Raw genomic sequence first — 17,904 nt, 5'->3', positions numbered from 1 at the left:
TGCTTGGTCTATGTTTTTTTTTTTTAATTATACTATTTTTTTTTATTAGAGAGATAAACATTATTTTGTTTTCTTTATTACATCAATTTTATGTGTGAGAAAACTGGGGCCCAGAGAAATTAAGTCTCCCACATGCACACGGCTAGTCAGCTGGATAATCTTACCTACTTACAGGAATATTAAGAGGCTAAGAAATACACAAAAGCCTCGGGTTCTTTGGGAAAGCATGCTGTTATTCTATGGAATTGTTATTGTCATCTTCCTGTAGTATTTATGTATGATTCTTTGCTGTAACTAATTCACTTTTAACCAGTTAAACACTGTCTAATTGGTGCTCAAGGAGACAGAACCTACAATTATCTTTTTCAAGGATAAAACCTGACTACATGTGAATAACTTAACAGATCTTCTAAAATTGTTTTAAAACATCTATAAATCTTTATTGTTGTTGCTTTTGGGTGTCGCTGCGTTATTTCTGATTCATAGTGACCCCATGCGACAGAATAGAGCTGCCCCATAGGGTTTTCTAGGCTGTAATCTTTACAGGAACAGATCACCAGGTCTTTCTCCCACGGAAACGCTGAGTGAGTAGGTTCCAGCTGCCAAGTTTTCAGTGAATGCTGAGTGCTTTGTCATTGAGCCACCAGGGCTCCTTTACTTTTCAAATATTTAGAGCCCTGATGGTGCAGTGGTTAAGCGCTTGGCTGCTAAACCGAAAAGTTGGCTGTTTGAATCTACCAGCGGCTCCGCGGGACCAAGATGCGCCAACCTGCTTCTGTAAAGATTTACAGCCTTGGGAACTGGAAGGGGCAGTTCTGCTCTGTCCTATAGGGCTGCTGTGAGTCGGAATTGACTTGATGGCAATCAGTAGGGTGGCAATGGGATAATGCTTCTCACAGAGGCCTGCCTGGAGATTTCCCTTTTCTACATGAGAGATTTTTAAGATTTGTCCTTCTAGGCTTTCTTTGCTTAGCTAACATCATTAGAGGCAGTGTGAACTAACACTTCACGAGATCTCTTTCGAAAAGCTTTGACACTGCCTCAGATGGAATGTTATTTGATAAAAAATTTGAAATAAATAAGGAATAGAGACGGCCAGATGTGCTGGTTTTATCTTTACTAACATAAGGGAACACAGCTGAAAGAGAATACTGCTGTAAATGGTTACTCAGCAGAAACTATTATTTTGATTGTTACAGGCTCTGAACAGCCTAGCCAACTGGGACTCAAGACTGCATTATTTCACTGTATATCATTTATGCTGTTGTGTGCCCTGGAGTCAATTCCGACTCATAGTGACCCCATGTGACAGAGTAGAACTGCCCCACAGGGTCTCTTAGGCTGTAATCTTTACGGGAGCAGACCACCAGGTCTTTCTCCTGAGGAGCAGCTGGTGGTTTCCAACTGCCGACCTTTCAGTTAGCAGCAGAACTCTTAACCTTTGCACCCCCAGGGCTCCTATTTCATTTATCTAAAACAAAGCTTGCAAGTAGGATAAAATCTGAGTGGTACCATCAAAGCTGCAGTGACTAAAAGTTAAAGGCAAGGCAGTTGCAAGGAACGATGGTACACGCCCATCCACCAGGGAATCTACAATAAGACAAACACGTAAAGGGAACCGCACAGCCCAGACACCCCTAGGCAGCCACCGACAGGCCAACTCAAACCTGAGGGAAAACAAGGAACACCATCACAGCGGCATGCACGCATCTAGAACAACTCATTCAGGCCACTGTACCTGAAAACAAGGGAATTCGTCCTTCCAAATCCCAAGACCAGTGATTCCGTGATCTCAATGCTCTCTAGTCTCATCAAAGGTACCAACTGCTTTAACAGAACGCCCACCGACGGGGTGCCTATGGCCTGAAACGAGTTGATGAAAAGTGAAAAGGGGGCAAGGCGGTAACCGAGGTTCCTGAAACCAAATGAGGATTCCATTATCACAGTTTCAAAGCACTGGATCACACCCCAAAGCACCGCCAACATTTCAGGAAAAAGAAAACCAACCAACCAACCAACCAACAACAACAACAAAAACCCATGAATTTAATACCGCACAATGAACACATGTCTTACTGGGACACAAATTCTAAACAATATTTTTTATTCCAACAGCCTTCTTTATATGAACGACTTAAGCCTACAAAACTATCTTTAACTTTCAAATAACCTAATACTTAGTGAGGAGTGAGAGAGATGTGGTTTGCAGGACCCAGATCAAGCCTCAAGGAATTTTAATAAATACATACAGGTCACTCTAAGGTCTGAAGCAAGTTTCATAACTTCTGGTTATCTTCTGCTTCCCACTTGCCAGGGAGGAAGGATAAATTATTCACACCATTGCTCAAGGGGATTTAGAAATGTGTAGGGTGAACACCGGACCCCATAGAGTCAGGATGGCAGGCACAGTGCCGTGTCCACTGCGGGCTCCAGACAAACAAGCTAAAAAAACCTTACAGAGTAATTCTTCTGAGGCATGGCCCGTCACCTTGTTATCGTAGCTCACTGTACCGTCGGGCGTGGTCGCCATGATTTCTGGAGTGGAAGCTCGTAAGTGGCCGGGGCTCATGACGCTGGGCTTGGCGACTCCAAAGCCAAGAATAAGGTAGTTCCTCCACAAGGTAACATAGCTGTCTGCGCTGCTGGCGGCACTGCTGGTTTTCTTGGCGTTGATCGGGCTGCTAGAAATACGGAGTTGAAAATAAGACAGAAACTAAGTTCCTGATTTTAACTATCAGTTATTAAATAAAGATCATCAGAATGGGCAAACAGAGTTGAAGAACTTTCTGTCAAGGTTATTGAACAGGCAATTTAAGCACGCCATTAAGGGTCTGAGATTGTATAGTCAGACAATCATATTGATTATTAAGGAAACAGATAATTAGCTCTAGACAAGAACTTTTGATCAGTTTTCTCTCAACGTTGGGAATTCTGAATGAGAAGTTCAGAAAATACCAGTACCAGCTGCTGGTGTCGACTCTGACTCACGTGCCCCCATGTCTGTCAGAGTAGAACTGTGCTCCATAGGGTTCTCAATGGCTGATTATTTGGAGGTAGATCACCAGGCCTTTCTTCCGATGTGCCTCTGGGTGGAAACTAGGGAGGATTATAATATCCCAAACTCTCATATACAAAATGAAAATTTAGGAAGGGAAATGGTAGAACAAGCAGAATGGAGGGGAAAACTCGGATCCCTTACTTTGGGTCCACCAGAGGCATGACGGACTGGAGCCGAGTGAAAGCATAGGGCCAGGCGTAGCTGAGGGCCGTGGGGCAGTGCTTGGGCAAGTTTTCCTGCCGAAGGAAGCTGAAGAGGCAGAGCACCCAGGGGTCTTTGACAGACTGGGCGAAGATCCAGACGTGGGAAGGGCTTTTTACATCGTAATGGCTGTTGACCAGGACTGCGTTCCACTCGACCAGCCACTGCAGATCCACACTATGGGTCAGCGGTAAGGTGGCCTGCAGGTGAGAAACGGGCAGTGAGTCCAAGCCCACCTGCACATCATACGGCCTCGTCACAGCTCGTTCTCCATGCTCCTCCCTCCACACGCCGACTGCCTAGACACCTGGACGCCTGGACGGCTGACCGCCTAGACGCCTGGACGCCGGGATGGCCGACTGCCTGGACGCCTGGACGGCCGACCGCCTGGACACTGGGACAGCTTTGAATTGGAGCTGCTGGTCCTGTACTTACTGTATGGGGATTGCTTTGTATTCATTAGTGTTCCCTATGACAGACGGTAAGCAGCGTGAGTGAAAAGCTCAAAACGGGGGTCAGATATTGTCATTTTTGTACGTCACATAGCACTGTTCACTGATACAAGAAGACAGTCACCAAATACTTGTTGAACAAATATAAAACATTAAACCCATAACCATTGCCATTCAGTTGAGTTGATTCTGACTCATAGCAACCCTGTAGGACAGAGTAGAACTGCCCCATAGGGTTTCCAAGGCTGTAATTTTTACGGGAGCAGACTGCCACATCGTTCTCCCGCAGAGCAGCTGGTGGGTTCAAACTGCTGACTTTCGGTTCGCCGCCAAGCGCTTTAACCGCTGAGCTACCAGGACTCCTTATATAATGTAAGTTAATTTAAACTTGATCATAAGTCTACCATTTTACAATGATGAAAAGTTATTGATCTATGTGATTCGTAACTGTGTTTTTTTTAAATCCCTGTATTGCATATATTTAGAACTAAACCCAGTTTAACCACTGTCGTCGAGTCAATTCCAACTCATAGCGACCCTATAGTACAGGGATGGAAATCAGACTATTTTAAAATGTCACAAGTATACAGAAAAATTTCCGAAACTCCTCATGAATCCTCAATAGGGTAAAAATAGCTGAGGAAAAACTAGCGTGGCTTCTGAAGCACACTTGTCCTGAATAGTTTCAGCATTTTATAGGATTTAGAACCAACTAGATCATAGATCATTTCATGGGGCAGTTCTACGCTGTCCTACTGGATCACTATGAGCTGGAATTGACTTGACAGACCACAATGACAGATGATTTCACAGGAGCCCAGCTGGTGCAGTGGTTAAGTGCTTTGCTGCTAAACAAAAGGTCAGCGGTTCGAACCCACTAGGCGCTCCACGGGAGAAAGATGTGGCAGTCTGCTCCCGTAAAGATTAAACTGTTGCCGTCGAGTCTATTCCGACTCATAGTGAGCCTCTTGGACAGAGTAGAACCGCCCCATAGAGCTTCCAAGGAGCTGCTCGTGGATTCCAACTGCCGGCCTTTTGGGTAGCAGCTGAGTTCTTAACCACTGCACCACTAGGGCTCCCCGTAAAGATGACAGCCTTGGAAACCCTATGGGGCAGTTCTACTCTGTCTGATAGGGTTGCTATGAGTCAAGTTTGACTCGACAGCAGTGGGTTTGGTTTTTTTTTGTTTTTAGTTAGTATTACTTAGCCATGATTCTTTTTATCTTCACTTAGACAGAAATGCCTTCCTTTGACTTAGAGAGGGCTCAGGGTAACCCCTCCTGTGAAGGGCATGCAACTCATGATTTTGAGGTAAGACACCTACTTATTCTTGTTCTACGATTCCAAGCTAAAATAACACATTCCAGAACCCCTAGAAAGGTAAAATATACATATAGTTGTCGTTGCTGTGTGCCATCAAGTTGATTCTGACTCATAATGACCCCACATGACGGAGTAGAGCTGCCCCACAGGGTTTCCTAGGCTGTAATCTTTACGGGAGCAGATCGCCAGGTCTTTCTCCCACGGAGAAGGGTGGAGTTGCTGGGTGGGTTTGAAACTACCGACCTTTCGGTTAGCCCGAGAACTTAACCACTGCACCACCAGGGCTCCTTAAAAATATATATACATACATATATACATATGTATATTACATATATATATGGAGCCATCAGCTGCTCCACAGGAGACAGATGTGACAGTCTGCTTCCATAAAGACTACAGCCTTGGAAACCCTATGGGGCAGTTCTGCTCCGTCCTACAGGGTCGCTATGAGTCAGAATAGACTCGACGGCAATGGGATATATATTTATTATATACACACACACAGAAATAGATAGATATCAAGTTCTTATATTTCATGATCTCTTGAGTCACAATATCAAAGCTTAGTGGAGAGCAGTTTTCAAATAATCGAGCTGTTGGGCCAGGAGAGGAGAATGCCTCCATGTTTGCCAGGCGTTTCAAGTGACCCTGTTGTCTGCTAGGGCTCCGAGCTCCCCTGGATACGAGCGCTGCAGTAGTGACCTCAGTGGCTAATGGGGTGCAATGTGCAGGGCTTGAGCTTCAGAGCCAGAGGTTAGATTCCAGAGCTGGCTCTGCCCAAAGCTGCGTGACTTGGGAAAATTACTGAACAGCCCGGAGTCTCTGTCTCCTTAATTTATGGCATAGAGGTTACAATGGCGGTGAGATACAACCAAACCAAACCAAACCAAACCCATTGCCACCAAGTTGATTCCAACTCATAGCAACCCTATAGGACAGAGTAGAACTGTCCTATATGGTTTGCAGGGAGCGGCTGGTGGATTCAAACTGCCAACCTTTTGGTTAGCAGCTGCAGCTCTTAACCACTGGGCCACCAGGGCTCTGCCGGTGAGAAAATGGGCCAAAAGCAGTCTGATCCCAATCATATGAAACATCTAGAATAGGCAAGTGTATGGGATCAAGAAGGAGCCCTGGTGACGCTAATGGTTAAGCCCTTGACTGCTAACCCAAAGGTGAGTTCGAACCCACCAGCTGCTTCACGGGGAAAAAAGACCTGGCAATCTGCTCCCGTAAAGATTACAGCCTAGGAAACCCTATGGGTCAGCTCTACTCTGTCACATGGGGTCACCATGAGTCAGAATCGGCTCGACGGCACCCAACAACAACATAGAGAACACCGTTCGTGATTACCAGGGGTGGGGGGTGGCTGGGAGAAAGGAGGAGTCATTGCTTAGGGGGCACTGAGCTCCCACTAAGGGTGATGGGGAAATTTGGAAATGGATAGTGTGATGGTTGAACAAGATGTTGAATGTAATTAATGTCACTGAATTGTACATGTAAAAAATGTTGAAATGGTGGATGTTTTGTTACATATGTATTTACCACAATTAAAATTAAAAGAAAAAATGCAGGCCCCCTAATGGGTAAGTTCCTTTCTTCATCCCTCATCTCCCCTTTCTGTGTGTGTATCTTCCCAAGGGCAGTATTCCCTCTTAGTTACCCCGGCTCAATATTTCAATTCTGATAAACACAGAACAAAATCGCGTGAACACAATGTAATTTTATTATCTGTAGGCATATAAAATATGCATTTAAAACAACCAAAGTGGACCATTCCATGTTAGCACAATTTAAATTTCTAAAAGAGGTGGGATTACTTTCATATCACTGTTAAGGGCTGCAGGGCTTGGCAATTATTCCTGTTATTGTTCTCAGAAGCAAGAGCAGAGTTCCTAAAAAGGGAGACCTGTGTTCCGTCTCAGTTAGAAAAGGCCATGAAAAGCTTCCAAGCATCTTAAGGTTTCGTTTTCACGTATATGACAAGTTTCTGCGTGGGGCATCGGCAGTGTGGACTCGGCAAGCCGTCCCAGATATGCCCTGCCTAAGGAGCCCTCGTGGCATGGTGGTCAGGAGCTACGGCTGCTAATCAAAAGGCGGGCAGTTCGAATCCACTAGCTGCTCCTTGGTAACGCTATGGGGCAGTTCTACTCTGTCCTATAGGGTTGCTATGAGCTGGAATCGACTCAGCAGCAATGGTTTTATTTTCTCTTCAGCTATTTAGCTGAAATGAATCCACGGGCCATGGCTGCACTTTTATATTTTTAGAAAATCAGATAATTAAAGTCAGTTTCAATTCCCCTTTGACTGTTCAGGAAATTGAAAGCTGCCAATATGCTTTTTACAGGGAAGAATATATTTGTGTAGCAGATAACGGTCTCCCAGGTTCCGAGTGCAAACAAGTACAATCCTGGCTTCAACTCCTTTCTGTGTGACTGTGGTCCTGCCACTTAAGGGTTTTTTATTTTGGTGAAAGTCTACACAGCCAAAGACCCACCATTTCAGCAATTTCCACATGGCCAATTCAGTGACATTGGTTACATTTTTGAAGTGGTGCTACCATTCTCTCTGTCCTTTTCCACTTTCTTCCACCACGATTACCTTAAACTCACTGCCCCCTAAGCTTCCCATCCAACCTTTTGCTTGGCTGCTCACCAAAAGGTTGGCAGTTCGAATCCACCAGCTGCTCCTTAGAAACTCTATGGGGCAGCTCTACTCTGTCCTATAGGATCGCTATGACTTGGAATCGACTCAGTGGCAACGGGTTTTGGTTTTTTAGATAGTTCTTTGAAAGAGCACAATGCTCAAAGCAGACATACTTCGCTAATTAAGATAAGCTATTAAGATAAGTAGACTTCAGGGGACGGCTTTGGTTTACCACTGAGTGTTTCCGAGTGTAATAACTGTGAGGGTCAAAGAAGTAAGTAATAAACGTGAAAGTACTGTGTAAGCAGCACAGCACCACTAAATGGGTTACATCGTGAAGGTCATTGAATGGGACGTGTTAGTTTTATTGAAGAATCCTGAGCCATTCTTTTTGAAACGGCAATTTAAAAATACTATCTCTAATCCTAAGGCTCAAGTGTTGTTGGCAATTGATCTGAGTGTTCCCTAAGCCAGCATTTGAAAAGCTCACTTCGTTTTCATAAATACCTTTGTGTCGGTTTATCAATCTGACATCAAACCCGAGAGTTCTTCCACATTAAATTCCTATGTCTCTCTTTTTCAGATCGGTCCCGAGCTTATACGTAAGGATTACTAGTGACTAGGATCAAATATGTACTTACTGAATCCGAAACGGCCACGTGAATAAAACTTTCAAGGATGGAGGAACTCAGCTGATCCATCACATCAATCATAGGCCTGTCGTCATCCTGGGCAAAGGACAGGCAATTACCCTCCACGGGAAAAATGGATCCATCGCCCCCACCCCCACCCCTTGTCTAACATGAAGCAGAGGCTTGCGAGACAGTGATAAGGTTTTTCTCACAGGAAAGTCAGTGCCGAGACGGCTCAAAGGCAGCAGAGAAAACCCCCTGCCATTCTGGGCCGATTCTTTCAAGTTTCGCGGAAGATAATTACAGCTCCAATTTCACATCGTTTTGAAAGATACGCACCTGAGTTTCAAAGACTCACCCATGTGCAAAAGAATCTAAATACCAGCATGATATAGCTTTGTCAGGCCATTAAATTGCTATTTATTTTAATCACTGGTCTGCTAAAATAACAGATAACGTCGTCGTTCTATCAGTGAATTTCCGTTCCAAATAAAACTATACTGGGGATGGTGTTATCTCTGCTGTGACATCGGTTTGATAAAAGAAGCACATTGGAAAAGGCACGAGAGAGCATCTTATAGGAAATTCTTCTGCATGGGCAGTATCTATGTATGTGAAGTTGTATACGCTTGTCATTCTTTATCAAAGAGAAGCTAGGAGATACAAAATTATTTACTTAGAAGCCTTAGGAGAGCAGAGGCTCTCGGGATGTGTACGTTGCTGTTAGCTGCCTTCCAGTGGGCCACTGACTCGTGGTGACCCCATGCACAATGGGACTGGACCGCTGTGACCACAGGATTTTCACTGGCTGACTGGCCTTTCTTCCTAGTCCATCTTAGTCTGGAAGCTCCGCTGAAATCAGCTCTGCATCGTAGCAGTATGCAAACCTCACTGACAGACAGGTGTGGCTGCACTTGAGGAATGTACATATTCATGCATAAGTGAGAAGGTGTCAAGATTTCAAGAAGGTTATGGCTGGTCAAAGAAGGCAACCTACCAGAAACATCCTCGACCCGGTCTGGTTACGGGTGGTTAGGGGGATGTTTACTTGTAGAGCTGGGTTTGAATTCTGGCTCTGTCACATGCTAGCTGTTGATTTGGGGCAAGCCATTTAACCTCTCTAAACCTCAGTCTCATTATCTGTACAATCGGGATAAAAACAGTACTAATTCTTAAGTAAAAAGGAGAGCCGGTGGCACGACAGTTAAGTGCTTGCCTGCTAACCAAAAGGTTGGAGGTTTGAACCTATCCAGCTACTCTGCTGGAAAAAAGGCCTGGCGACTTCCTTCTGTAAAAGTTACAGCCTAGGAAACCCTATGGGGAATTTCCACTGTCTTACATGGGGTCACTATGAGTCGGAATCGACTCGACACCACCCAACAACAATTCCTAAGTTATTGTGAAGACTAAAGGAGATAACGTGAAAAGGGCTCAGCAGAGTACGGGGCGCATACGCAGTAATTACTGTTATTATTGTCGCTGTTGTCATAGTTAGAGACTGAAGGGAGGTTTACGAAAATAGGGCCTGTCTTACAGATCCATTTATCAGATGCCAGAGATGTGGTCCTGAGGTATACCAGAAAGCTAGGCAAAGACATGGCCTGAACTGTTGTGAGCTTGGTCCATGATGGGATTGGGGATCTCATAAAACCAAGACCACTTCACTCCCTTGAGAAAAATGGAAAATGGCATTTTCCTAAAGGAATATGTGACATAAAGGGCTGGTCCTTCTTTTATCAACTCATGCCTAGGACTTGGCCACCTGTGTCTGCGGTTACTGAGCTGTAACACCTGACCAGGTGCGTGAGGGAGCTGGAGCCGACCATGCTTCCTAACGGACGCGCTTCCCCCAACTTAAGGGGACGGTTTCTATGTGGTGCCATTGTCTCCCATCGTTGAAATTAAACAACTTTCCCTTGGTCAGAATGCTGGGGACCTTGACCATCTTCAGTGGAATATACATCATCTTTTCAAGTTTATTCTCTAGTACAAATTAATAATATCTTCTTCATTACACGTATGAAGAACACTGTGAAGAAAAATCACCCATAACCAAAATGAATCTTAAAATTCTTCATTTCTTGAGCGAAGTGCCATCTTCCAGAGAACCAAGTTATCTTTTTCTACCCCTCTCAGAATATATGACTTACCTCAAGCACACTGAGTCATATTACATAATTAAAAACCCAACAATGTATCAAAAAATATTTGCTGATACCATGTGTGACATAAAATAGCAATGTGTTGTTGTTAGGGGCTGTGGAGTCGATTCTGACTCACAGCGACCCCATGCGACAGAGCAGAACTGTCTCATAGGGTTTTCTAGGCTGTCATCTTTACGGAAGCAGATCACCAGGTCTTTCTCCCATGGAGCCACTGGTGGGTTTGAACCGCTGACCTTTCGGTTAGCAGCTGAGGGCTGAACCGTTGCACTACCTATTGCTAATGTTCATCTAACTTCAAAACTGTTAAAAGAAAGGTATCAGAAAATTCAGAGGGGTAACTCATACCTCAGGCTGACCCAGGGCGATAAATAAGGCTCGGATTTCCTTGAGGATTAAAACGGACAGCTTGCGTGTGGCGACCTGGAAACTGCAGAGCAAAACCAGGGCAAACCCTTCGACGGCGTGGAGGACGCTGCAGTGGGGGCCACGCTCTGACTGCGTTCTGTGGCTGGATCCGTTGGGAATGAGCTGTCGTGGAATAAGAATGATAGTCTATATTTAGAAAAACCACAAGGGGAGAAGAAGAAGAAGAAGAAGAAAACCCTCTTCTGCGTACATCTTGCAACGTATCTGACAGAATTTGACCGTGTCATATTAAAACGAATCACACTGGCTTAGAATTAGATGTGTCTGTGAATTCATTGTTACACATGAACTATCATAGATCCTTTTCATTTTTTTTTTTTTCAGATCAATCGTTGCTTTGGAATACCATCCACCATCTGTTACCTCTGATAAAGAATAACTTTTCAAAGGCTATTCATGTTAATTTTAATAAAAATGAGACTGCTTCTCTCTCATACCATTCGAGATGATACTGTATGTACAAAGGGGCCTGATCTGTGTTGACTTAAATTATCTAAAGGCTTTTGGATACTATTAAATTGAATTTTGTTGGTGTTGTTGGGTGCTGTTGAGTGAATTCCGACTCATAGCGACCCCATGTGACAGAGTAGAACTGCCCCATAGGGTTTCCTAGGCTGTAATCTTTACAGGAGCAGATAGCCAGGTCTTTCTCCCGTGGAGCTGCTGGCTGGGTTTGAACCGCTGACCTTCCAGTTAGCAGCCCATTGCTTTACCGTTTGTGCCAGCAGGGCTCCTTGAATTTGCAAACATTTTCCATTCAGATTTGTGTGACTGTCTGTGTGTCAGAGTCTAGTCTAGGTTTAGAACATTTATGAGATGGGTTCTGGAACTCTCCAAACAAGCCAGGCAATGAGGTAGATTCCACCTTAATTTCTGTTTTCCTTTTACAAGCAGCCTGAAGCCCTGTTTTCTGACCTCTCATCTCTTGGCATGTGTAGAGCACAGAGGAGGGGGGATCTGAACGCCATCTCTGCGGGTAACCCGTCCGGGACTCCAGTTGTTTCCTAAACACTGGGAGGCCGCCCAAACCCCAGCAACCTCGGACCCTTAGTTCCGCTCTCGTCCAGCCAGAGCCTTTCTCTATCTGCTCGTCACCAGTGCCTTGTGGTCACTGCCCTGTTCCTCGGACAACACTCCTTGCCCACCCTGCTCTCCAAAATGCTCACCGGGAGCATCAGTAATTTTCTACCCTTCAGGACGGAGGCATCAAAGAACAAAGTGACCACAAAATCACATTTTCCTCTCTGTGATATCTGACACCACTGCCTAGGAAAAAACTGGTGGACAGCTAACTTTTATACATCCATCTCCCTATCTATTTCTGTAGTGATTTGCTCTTATGAAAAGATTTATAATCATAATTCTCTGGAGGAAAGCTCTACTCCCTAAATGACACTGTTCATGTTGACAGATCTGAGGTGATGTGGTAAACCATGTCCTGAGTTTCTTGGTTACAATTCACGCACGTGGAAGAACTAGGACCACCACCAAGGAGAAAGTTCCTCGATGGCTGTACATAAGAAGCCCAAAAATTCTCTAGGCTGCAACTCATTTACATATGCACTATATAAACGAATACAAATTAGTGGGGGAAAGTGTCAAAACCACTGTTATGAGTTAATTGTGTCTCCCAAAATGAGTGCTGGAATCCCAACCAATATACCTGTGGATGTAATGTAACATAATGTAATCACTTTCCATAATGCAATCTAATGTAATGCAATTAATCAATTAATTAGTTGAGGTCATACCAGTGTAGGGTGGATCCTAAACCTAATCACATCTGAGTTAAAAAAAGAGCAGAATAGGCACAGAGACACACACACAAAAATGGGGGAAAGACAGATGCCACGTGACAATTGCCTATAAGCCAAAGAACCAAGACATGCCCAGGGCTACCAACAAGGAAGGAATTGACTGGGCCAAGGCCTGATTTGGACTTTCAGCCTGCAGAATTGTGAGAAAATATCTTTCTGTGCTTTAAAGCCACCCCCTTGTGGTGTTCGTGTGACAGCAGCACAAGGAGATTAAGACAACCACCTCTGAGCTCCTAATTTTGTTGGCTTGCTCGTAGACTTTTCCCTGAGTTTGGATGACCAGTTTCCACTGGGTGAGCAGCTGGAGCAGAAGCTTCAGGGATGAATCAAGGAGTGTGTGATGCATGTCATTGACTTCACGCAGCAGGAAGTTGGTAAAGCCAAACAGAACATCTTCTCTCCAGTCTGAGAAGTCAACCAGTAAACCCTGCAGAGAGTTTTGTGCAATATGTCGCAGTTCGTCGTCCATGTGGATCGAGAGCCTGTGAAATGCACACAAGACAATCAAATCATTTATCTGACGAGCTCTTCTTCTAGCCCACCTTTCTTTAACTCACATGGGATGCATGAAGAAACACAGATCTCTGTTTCTACTTGTGCCTGAAACACGTTGTTGTTGTTAGGTTCCTTTAAGTCAATTCCGACTCATAGCAACTCCATGTGACAGCATAGGACTGCCCCATAGGGTTTCCGAGGCTATGATCTTTATGGGAGCAGATCAGCAGGTCTTTTCTCCTGCAGAGCTGCTGGTGGGTTTGAACCGTCAACCTTTGGGTTAGCAGTAGAGCACTTAAGAATTGCACCACCAGGGCTCCTGTCTGAAACATGGGGCCCCCTTATTTTCCGCTTAGTAAATGACTTATATGAAAAATGTAAAATAAAAACTTTTAATTTTAGATTTACTGAAAAGTTGCAAAGATTATACAGAGTTCCTCTATAGCCTTCACCCAGCCTCCCCCAATGCTAACATCCTATATAACTATGACCACTTATCAAAGCTAAGAAATTAACACTGCCTTAACGCTATCGACTCAACTTTGTTCGGATTTCACCAGTTTTGTTCGGATTTCACCAGTTTTCCACAATGTCCTTTTTCTGTTTCAGAAAGCAATCCAGGATACCACATTGCATTTAGCTATATGTGAATACTTTCTAAAAATTTTTATTTTATTTTTGGTAAAAACATACATATCAAAACATTCTTCCATTCAACAATTTCTACATCTATTGTTCAGTGACATTGGTTACATCTTTCACAGTGTGTTAATATTCCCATTATTTCTGCTCTAGCTGTTTCGCCCCCATTAATTTAGACTCACCGTGTCCTAAATTTCTCATCAAGTCTTTAGAGTTACTGTTGTCCGTTTGGTCTCATATAAACAAAAAAAAAAGAAAAAAACAAAAACAAACCCACTGCCATCAAGTTGATTCTGACTCATAACAACCTTATAGATAATTTTTTTAAAAATTGCAATATTTGAGGATGACATTCTTTGAGCTAAATGGTTTTTTGTTGTCATTGCTGTTTAAAGATGACTCCAGGGGCTAGTTTTGTTTCAAGGTTTAAAGAGTATCCCTCTGGAATACTTTTTAATACATTATTCGCTGCAGTCTAAATTAGTACCATGTTCAAGAATGAGATACCCAAGTACTGGAGAAGCTAAGGGACTCACCCAGAAGTTGAGTAAAAATGAGAAATTGGAGTGAAGCCAGTGTCCTTCCTTGGTTTTACACCCCTGGGGATATTTGGCAACATCTGGAGACATTTATGGTTGTCGTAACCTGGAGTGTGCTACTGGCCTCTCGTGGGTAGAGGCCAGGGATGTAGCTAAACATCCTACAAGGCATGGGGCAGCCCCCACAATAAAGAGTTTGCCACCCCAAAATGTCAAAAGTGCCAAGGTCGAGAAACCCTGAGTTAGACAAACAATTTCAGTGTATTTGAGGTTGAACCCAGAACATCATCATAATATTAAATCTAAACATTGGTGTGGAACATTACAGTTAGCAGGGTGCTTTTGTCTAGGTCCTTTAATTTGTTTACCTGATAAGCAAATATTCTGTGAGATCCTCCTGGGCTAGGATTTGGCACTGTACCCTCAGCGCTCTGCGTGTGTCTATTGGCTAGGGTGCCTGCAGGAGCCGGGTGTGACATGGAGCAGGGGAGGACGCAGGGGCAGCTCACTGAAGGGCCTGGAAACCACCCAGGGAGGCACCACAGCATGGAAATGGTCAGGAGTATGCACTCTGGGATCAGAATGCTGGCGTCACTGCTTTGCTCTGCTATGTATCAGCTATGTGATGTTGAGCCTCAGATCCCTCATTGGTAAAATGGGGATAATAACTGTAACCGCAAGGAGCCCTGGTGGTGCAACAGTTAAGCACTCGGCTGCTAATCAAAAGGTTGGCAGTTCGAAACCACCCAGCGGCTCTGCGAGAGAAAAGACCTGGCGATCTGCTCCCGTATAGATTACAGCCTAGGAAACCCTATGGGGCAATTCTACTCTGTAACACATGGGATGGCTATCAGTTGGAATTGACTTGACAGCAATGGGTTTGGTGTGGGTTTGGTTTTCAGCATTACTGGGGCCATACTGGGAGTATTTATATCTCAGAGACCAGTGACGTTGCCTTACAGACACTGTCCACAGGGAGCAAGGAAGTGTGACTAGCAATACCCCTGTCTCTTTGGACTGATGAAGGCAAGCAGGCTTGACTGTCAACAAAAGAGTCAAGTAGATGAAACTGATAGGGGCCCTGGTGGCACAATAGTTAAGCACTTGGCTGCTAACAAAAATGTTGGTGGTTCAAACCCATCCAGCGGCTCTGCGGGAGAAAGACCAGGTGATCTGCTTCCATAAAGATGACAGCCTAGGAAACCCTGTGCGGCAGTTCTACTCTGTCACATGGGGTCACCATGAGCTGGAATCGACCCGACAGCACGCAACAATAACTGTAACTGCATCTCATAAACCTGTTGTGAGGTTCACTGAAATAGTCACATAAAGTGTTTAACGCTGCTCCGAGTGCACAGTAAGCACTCAGTAAATGTTAGCTATTATTAAGAGAAGAAAGATCAACTTTCCCCTGAGAGTTCTGGGGAAGAAACACGGTTACTGATTCACAGTTTGAAAAGCAGCAGGCAGGAGTATGGACAATGACTTGGAGAAGCAACAGGATTGAAGGCAGAGATGAACCAGGAGGTCATGGCAACAAGTTAGGTGACAAGTTGGGAGGGCCTGCTCTAGGGCAGAGAGCAGGTAAGAAGAGACGGAAGTGGAAGACATTTCGAAGACAGAACTGCCGGGGCTCAGTAACCTGGAGGTGCTTGGGGTCGAAGACGCAAGAGACTGGTCAACGGGAGCCCCTTCACTCTAGAAAACAAGCAGGGAAGGCATTATTCCCACAAATCCAAGAAGAAATTGTAGCCCAGAGTGATTAGGGACTTGCCCAAAGCCACAGGGTTAACAGTGAGAGGAGCCAGTATCTCAGCCCGGGGCTTCTAATCCTTAACCCAAAGTTTCTCCGTCAAAGAAGTCTGGTACAAGCTGCCCCAGTTATCTCTTATTGAGTAGAGAGTATTTCAAAAGCTTGACAAGCAAACTCCACAAGCAAATTCTCGAAGGCGTAAGATACATTAATTGCCCAAACTTGACAGTCAGAACCAGGCAAAAGCTCTTTAATGAGCAGATTTACAGCAAGCCAGGGAAGATATATTTCCCGTCTCAAAAGGAACTGAAGTTCTACAAGATGCTGAGAAAGAAGATCTGAGCTAACTCTTTAGAGAGGAGTTAACTCAGTTAAGTCTAAAACCCAAAACCAAGCCCATTGCCATCAAATCAATTCTGATTCATAGTGACTCTATAGGACAGAGTAGAACTGTCCCATAGTGCTTCCAAGGTTGTAATCTTTACAGAAGCAGATTGCCAGGTCTTTCTCCTGCAGACTGGCTGATGGGTTTGAACTGAAGACCTTTTGGTTAGCAGCAGAGCACTTAACTGCTGCGCCACCAAACCCAAGCCAAACCAAACCCATTGCCGTCGAGTTGATTCCGACTCAGCGACCCTGTAAGGACAGGGTAGACAACCGCCCCATAGGATTTCCAAGGAGAGGTTGGTGGAATCGAACTGCCATCCTTTTCGTTAGCAGCTGTGCTTGCTGTAGCTCTTAACCACTGCTTCACCAGGGCTCCTTCATTAAGTCTACAATTCTCAAACAGATCATAGACACTGAAAGAAAACTTAGAGGCCTTTAACCTGGACTTCCAATTAAAGATGATCTAAGGCAGAGGTTTTCAAATTTTCTTTATACTTTGATCAGCAGTAGGACCTTTTTTTTTCTTTCAACAAAATTATATGTAGAACTCCAGTATATATTATACAAAATCTGAGATATTCTGGTAAAAGCTGGGGTAATGGGCTTGAAGCCCACCCACTAGGGCAGAAAATACCCCTTCACTCCACTAGCAGCCCTAAGTTATCTTTACAGTCCAGTGTTTGAAAACACTAGTTTATGAAAAGCCCTTGAAGTTATTTCCCATCTTAAGTTTATTGTTTCTATTTGTTACATTTATACTTATCTATGGTCTTGAAGATGGAGCCCTGATGGCACAGTGGTTAAGTGCTTGGCTGTTAACCAAAACATTGGAGGTTTGAATCTACCAGCTGCTCCATGGGAGAAAGATGTCTCAGTCTGTTTTTGTAAAGATTACAACCTAGGAAATCCTATGGGGCAGTTCTGCTCTGTCCTATAGGGTCGCTATGAGTCAGTATCGACTTGATGGCAATGGATTTGGTTGTGGTTTTTTAAAAAAAAATTTTTTAATGCTACTTTAGGTGAAGGTTTACAGAACAAACAGTTCTTCATTAAACAGTCAATGCACATATTGTTTTATGACATTGGTTAACAACCCCACGACATGTCAATACTCTCCCTTCTCGACCTTGGAGGACATTTTTTTTTTTTTGGTGAAAATATACACAGCCAAAGATACACCATTTCAGAAATTTCTATATGTACAATTCAGTGACATTGATTACATTCTTCCAGTTGTGCTGCTGTTCTCACTATCCTTTTCCAAATTATTCCATCACCGTTATCTTCAACTCACTGGCCCCTAGGCTTCCCATCAAACTTTCTGGGTTGCTGTTGTCAGTTTGATCTCGTATAGATAATTCTTTTTTTTTT

The 17,904-nt window shown here is 44.1% G+C and overlaps 1 protein-coding gene across 1 annotated transcript in view; it reads right to left on the bottom strand.

The window, feature by feature from the left end:
* Positions 1-17,904, bottom strand: part of FRY (FRY microtubule binding protein) — a 314,552-nt gene that overhangs the window by 147,296 nt on the left and 149,352 nt on the right. The window contains exons 15-20 of the mRNA XM_023740362.1: positions 12,941-13,199; positions 10,820-11,002; positions 8,319-8,405; positions 3,200-3,459; positions 2,489-2,681; positions 1,739-1,863 (exon numbers count right to left, since the gene is read on the bottom strand). Of these exons, the coding sequence (XP_023596130.1) occupies positions 1,739-1,863; positions 2,489-2,681; positions 3,200-3,459; positions 8,319-8,405; positions 10,820-11,002; positions 12,941-13,199 (1,107 nt within the window). The remainder of the gene's footprint in view (positions 1-1,738; positions 1,864-2,488; positions 2,682-3,199; positions 3,460-8,318; positions 8,406-10,819; positions 11,003-12,940; positions 13,200-17,904) is intronic.

This window comes from Trichechus manatus, unplaced genomic scaffold, assembly GCF_000243295.1.
Source record: "Trichechus manatus latirostris isolate Lorelei unplaced genomic scaffold, TriManLat1.0 scaffold00153, whole genome shotgun sequence".
NCBI classification, from domain to species: Eukaryota; Metazoa; Chordata; class Mammalia; order Sirenia; family Trichechidae; genus Trichechus; species Trichechus manatus.
Note: the sequence above shows the minus strand (reverse complement) of the source record. Positions and strands in the feature narration are given on the sequence as shown.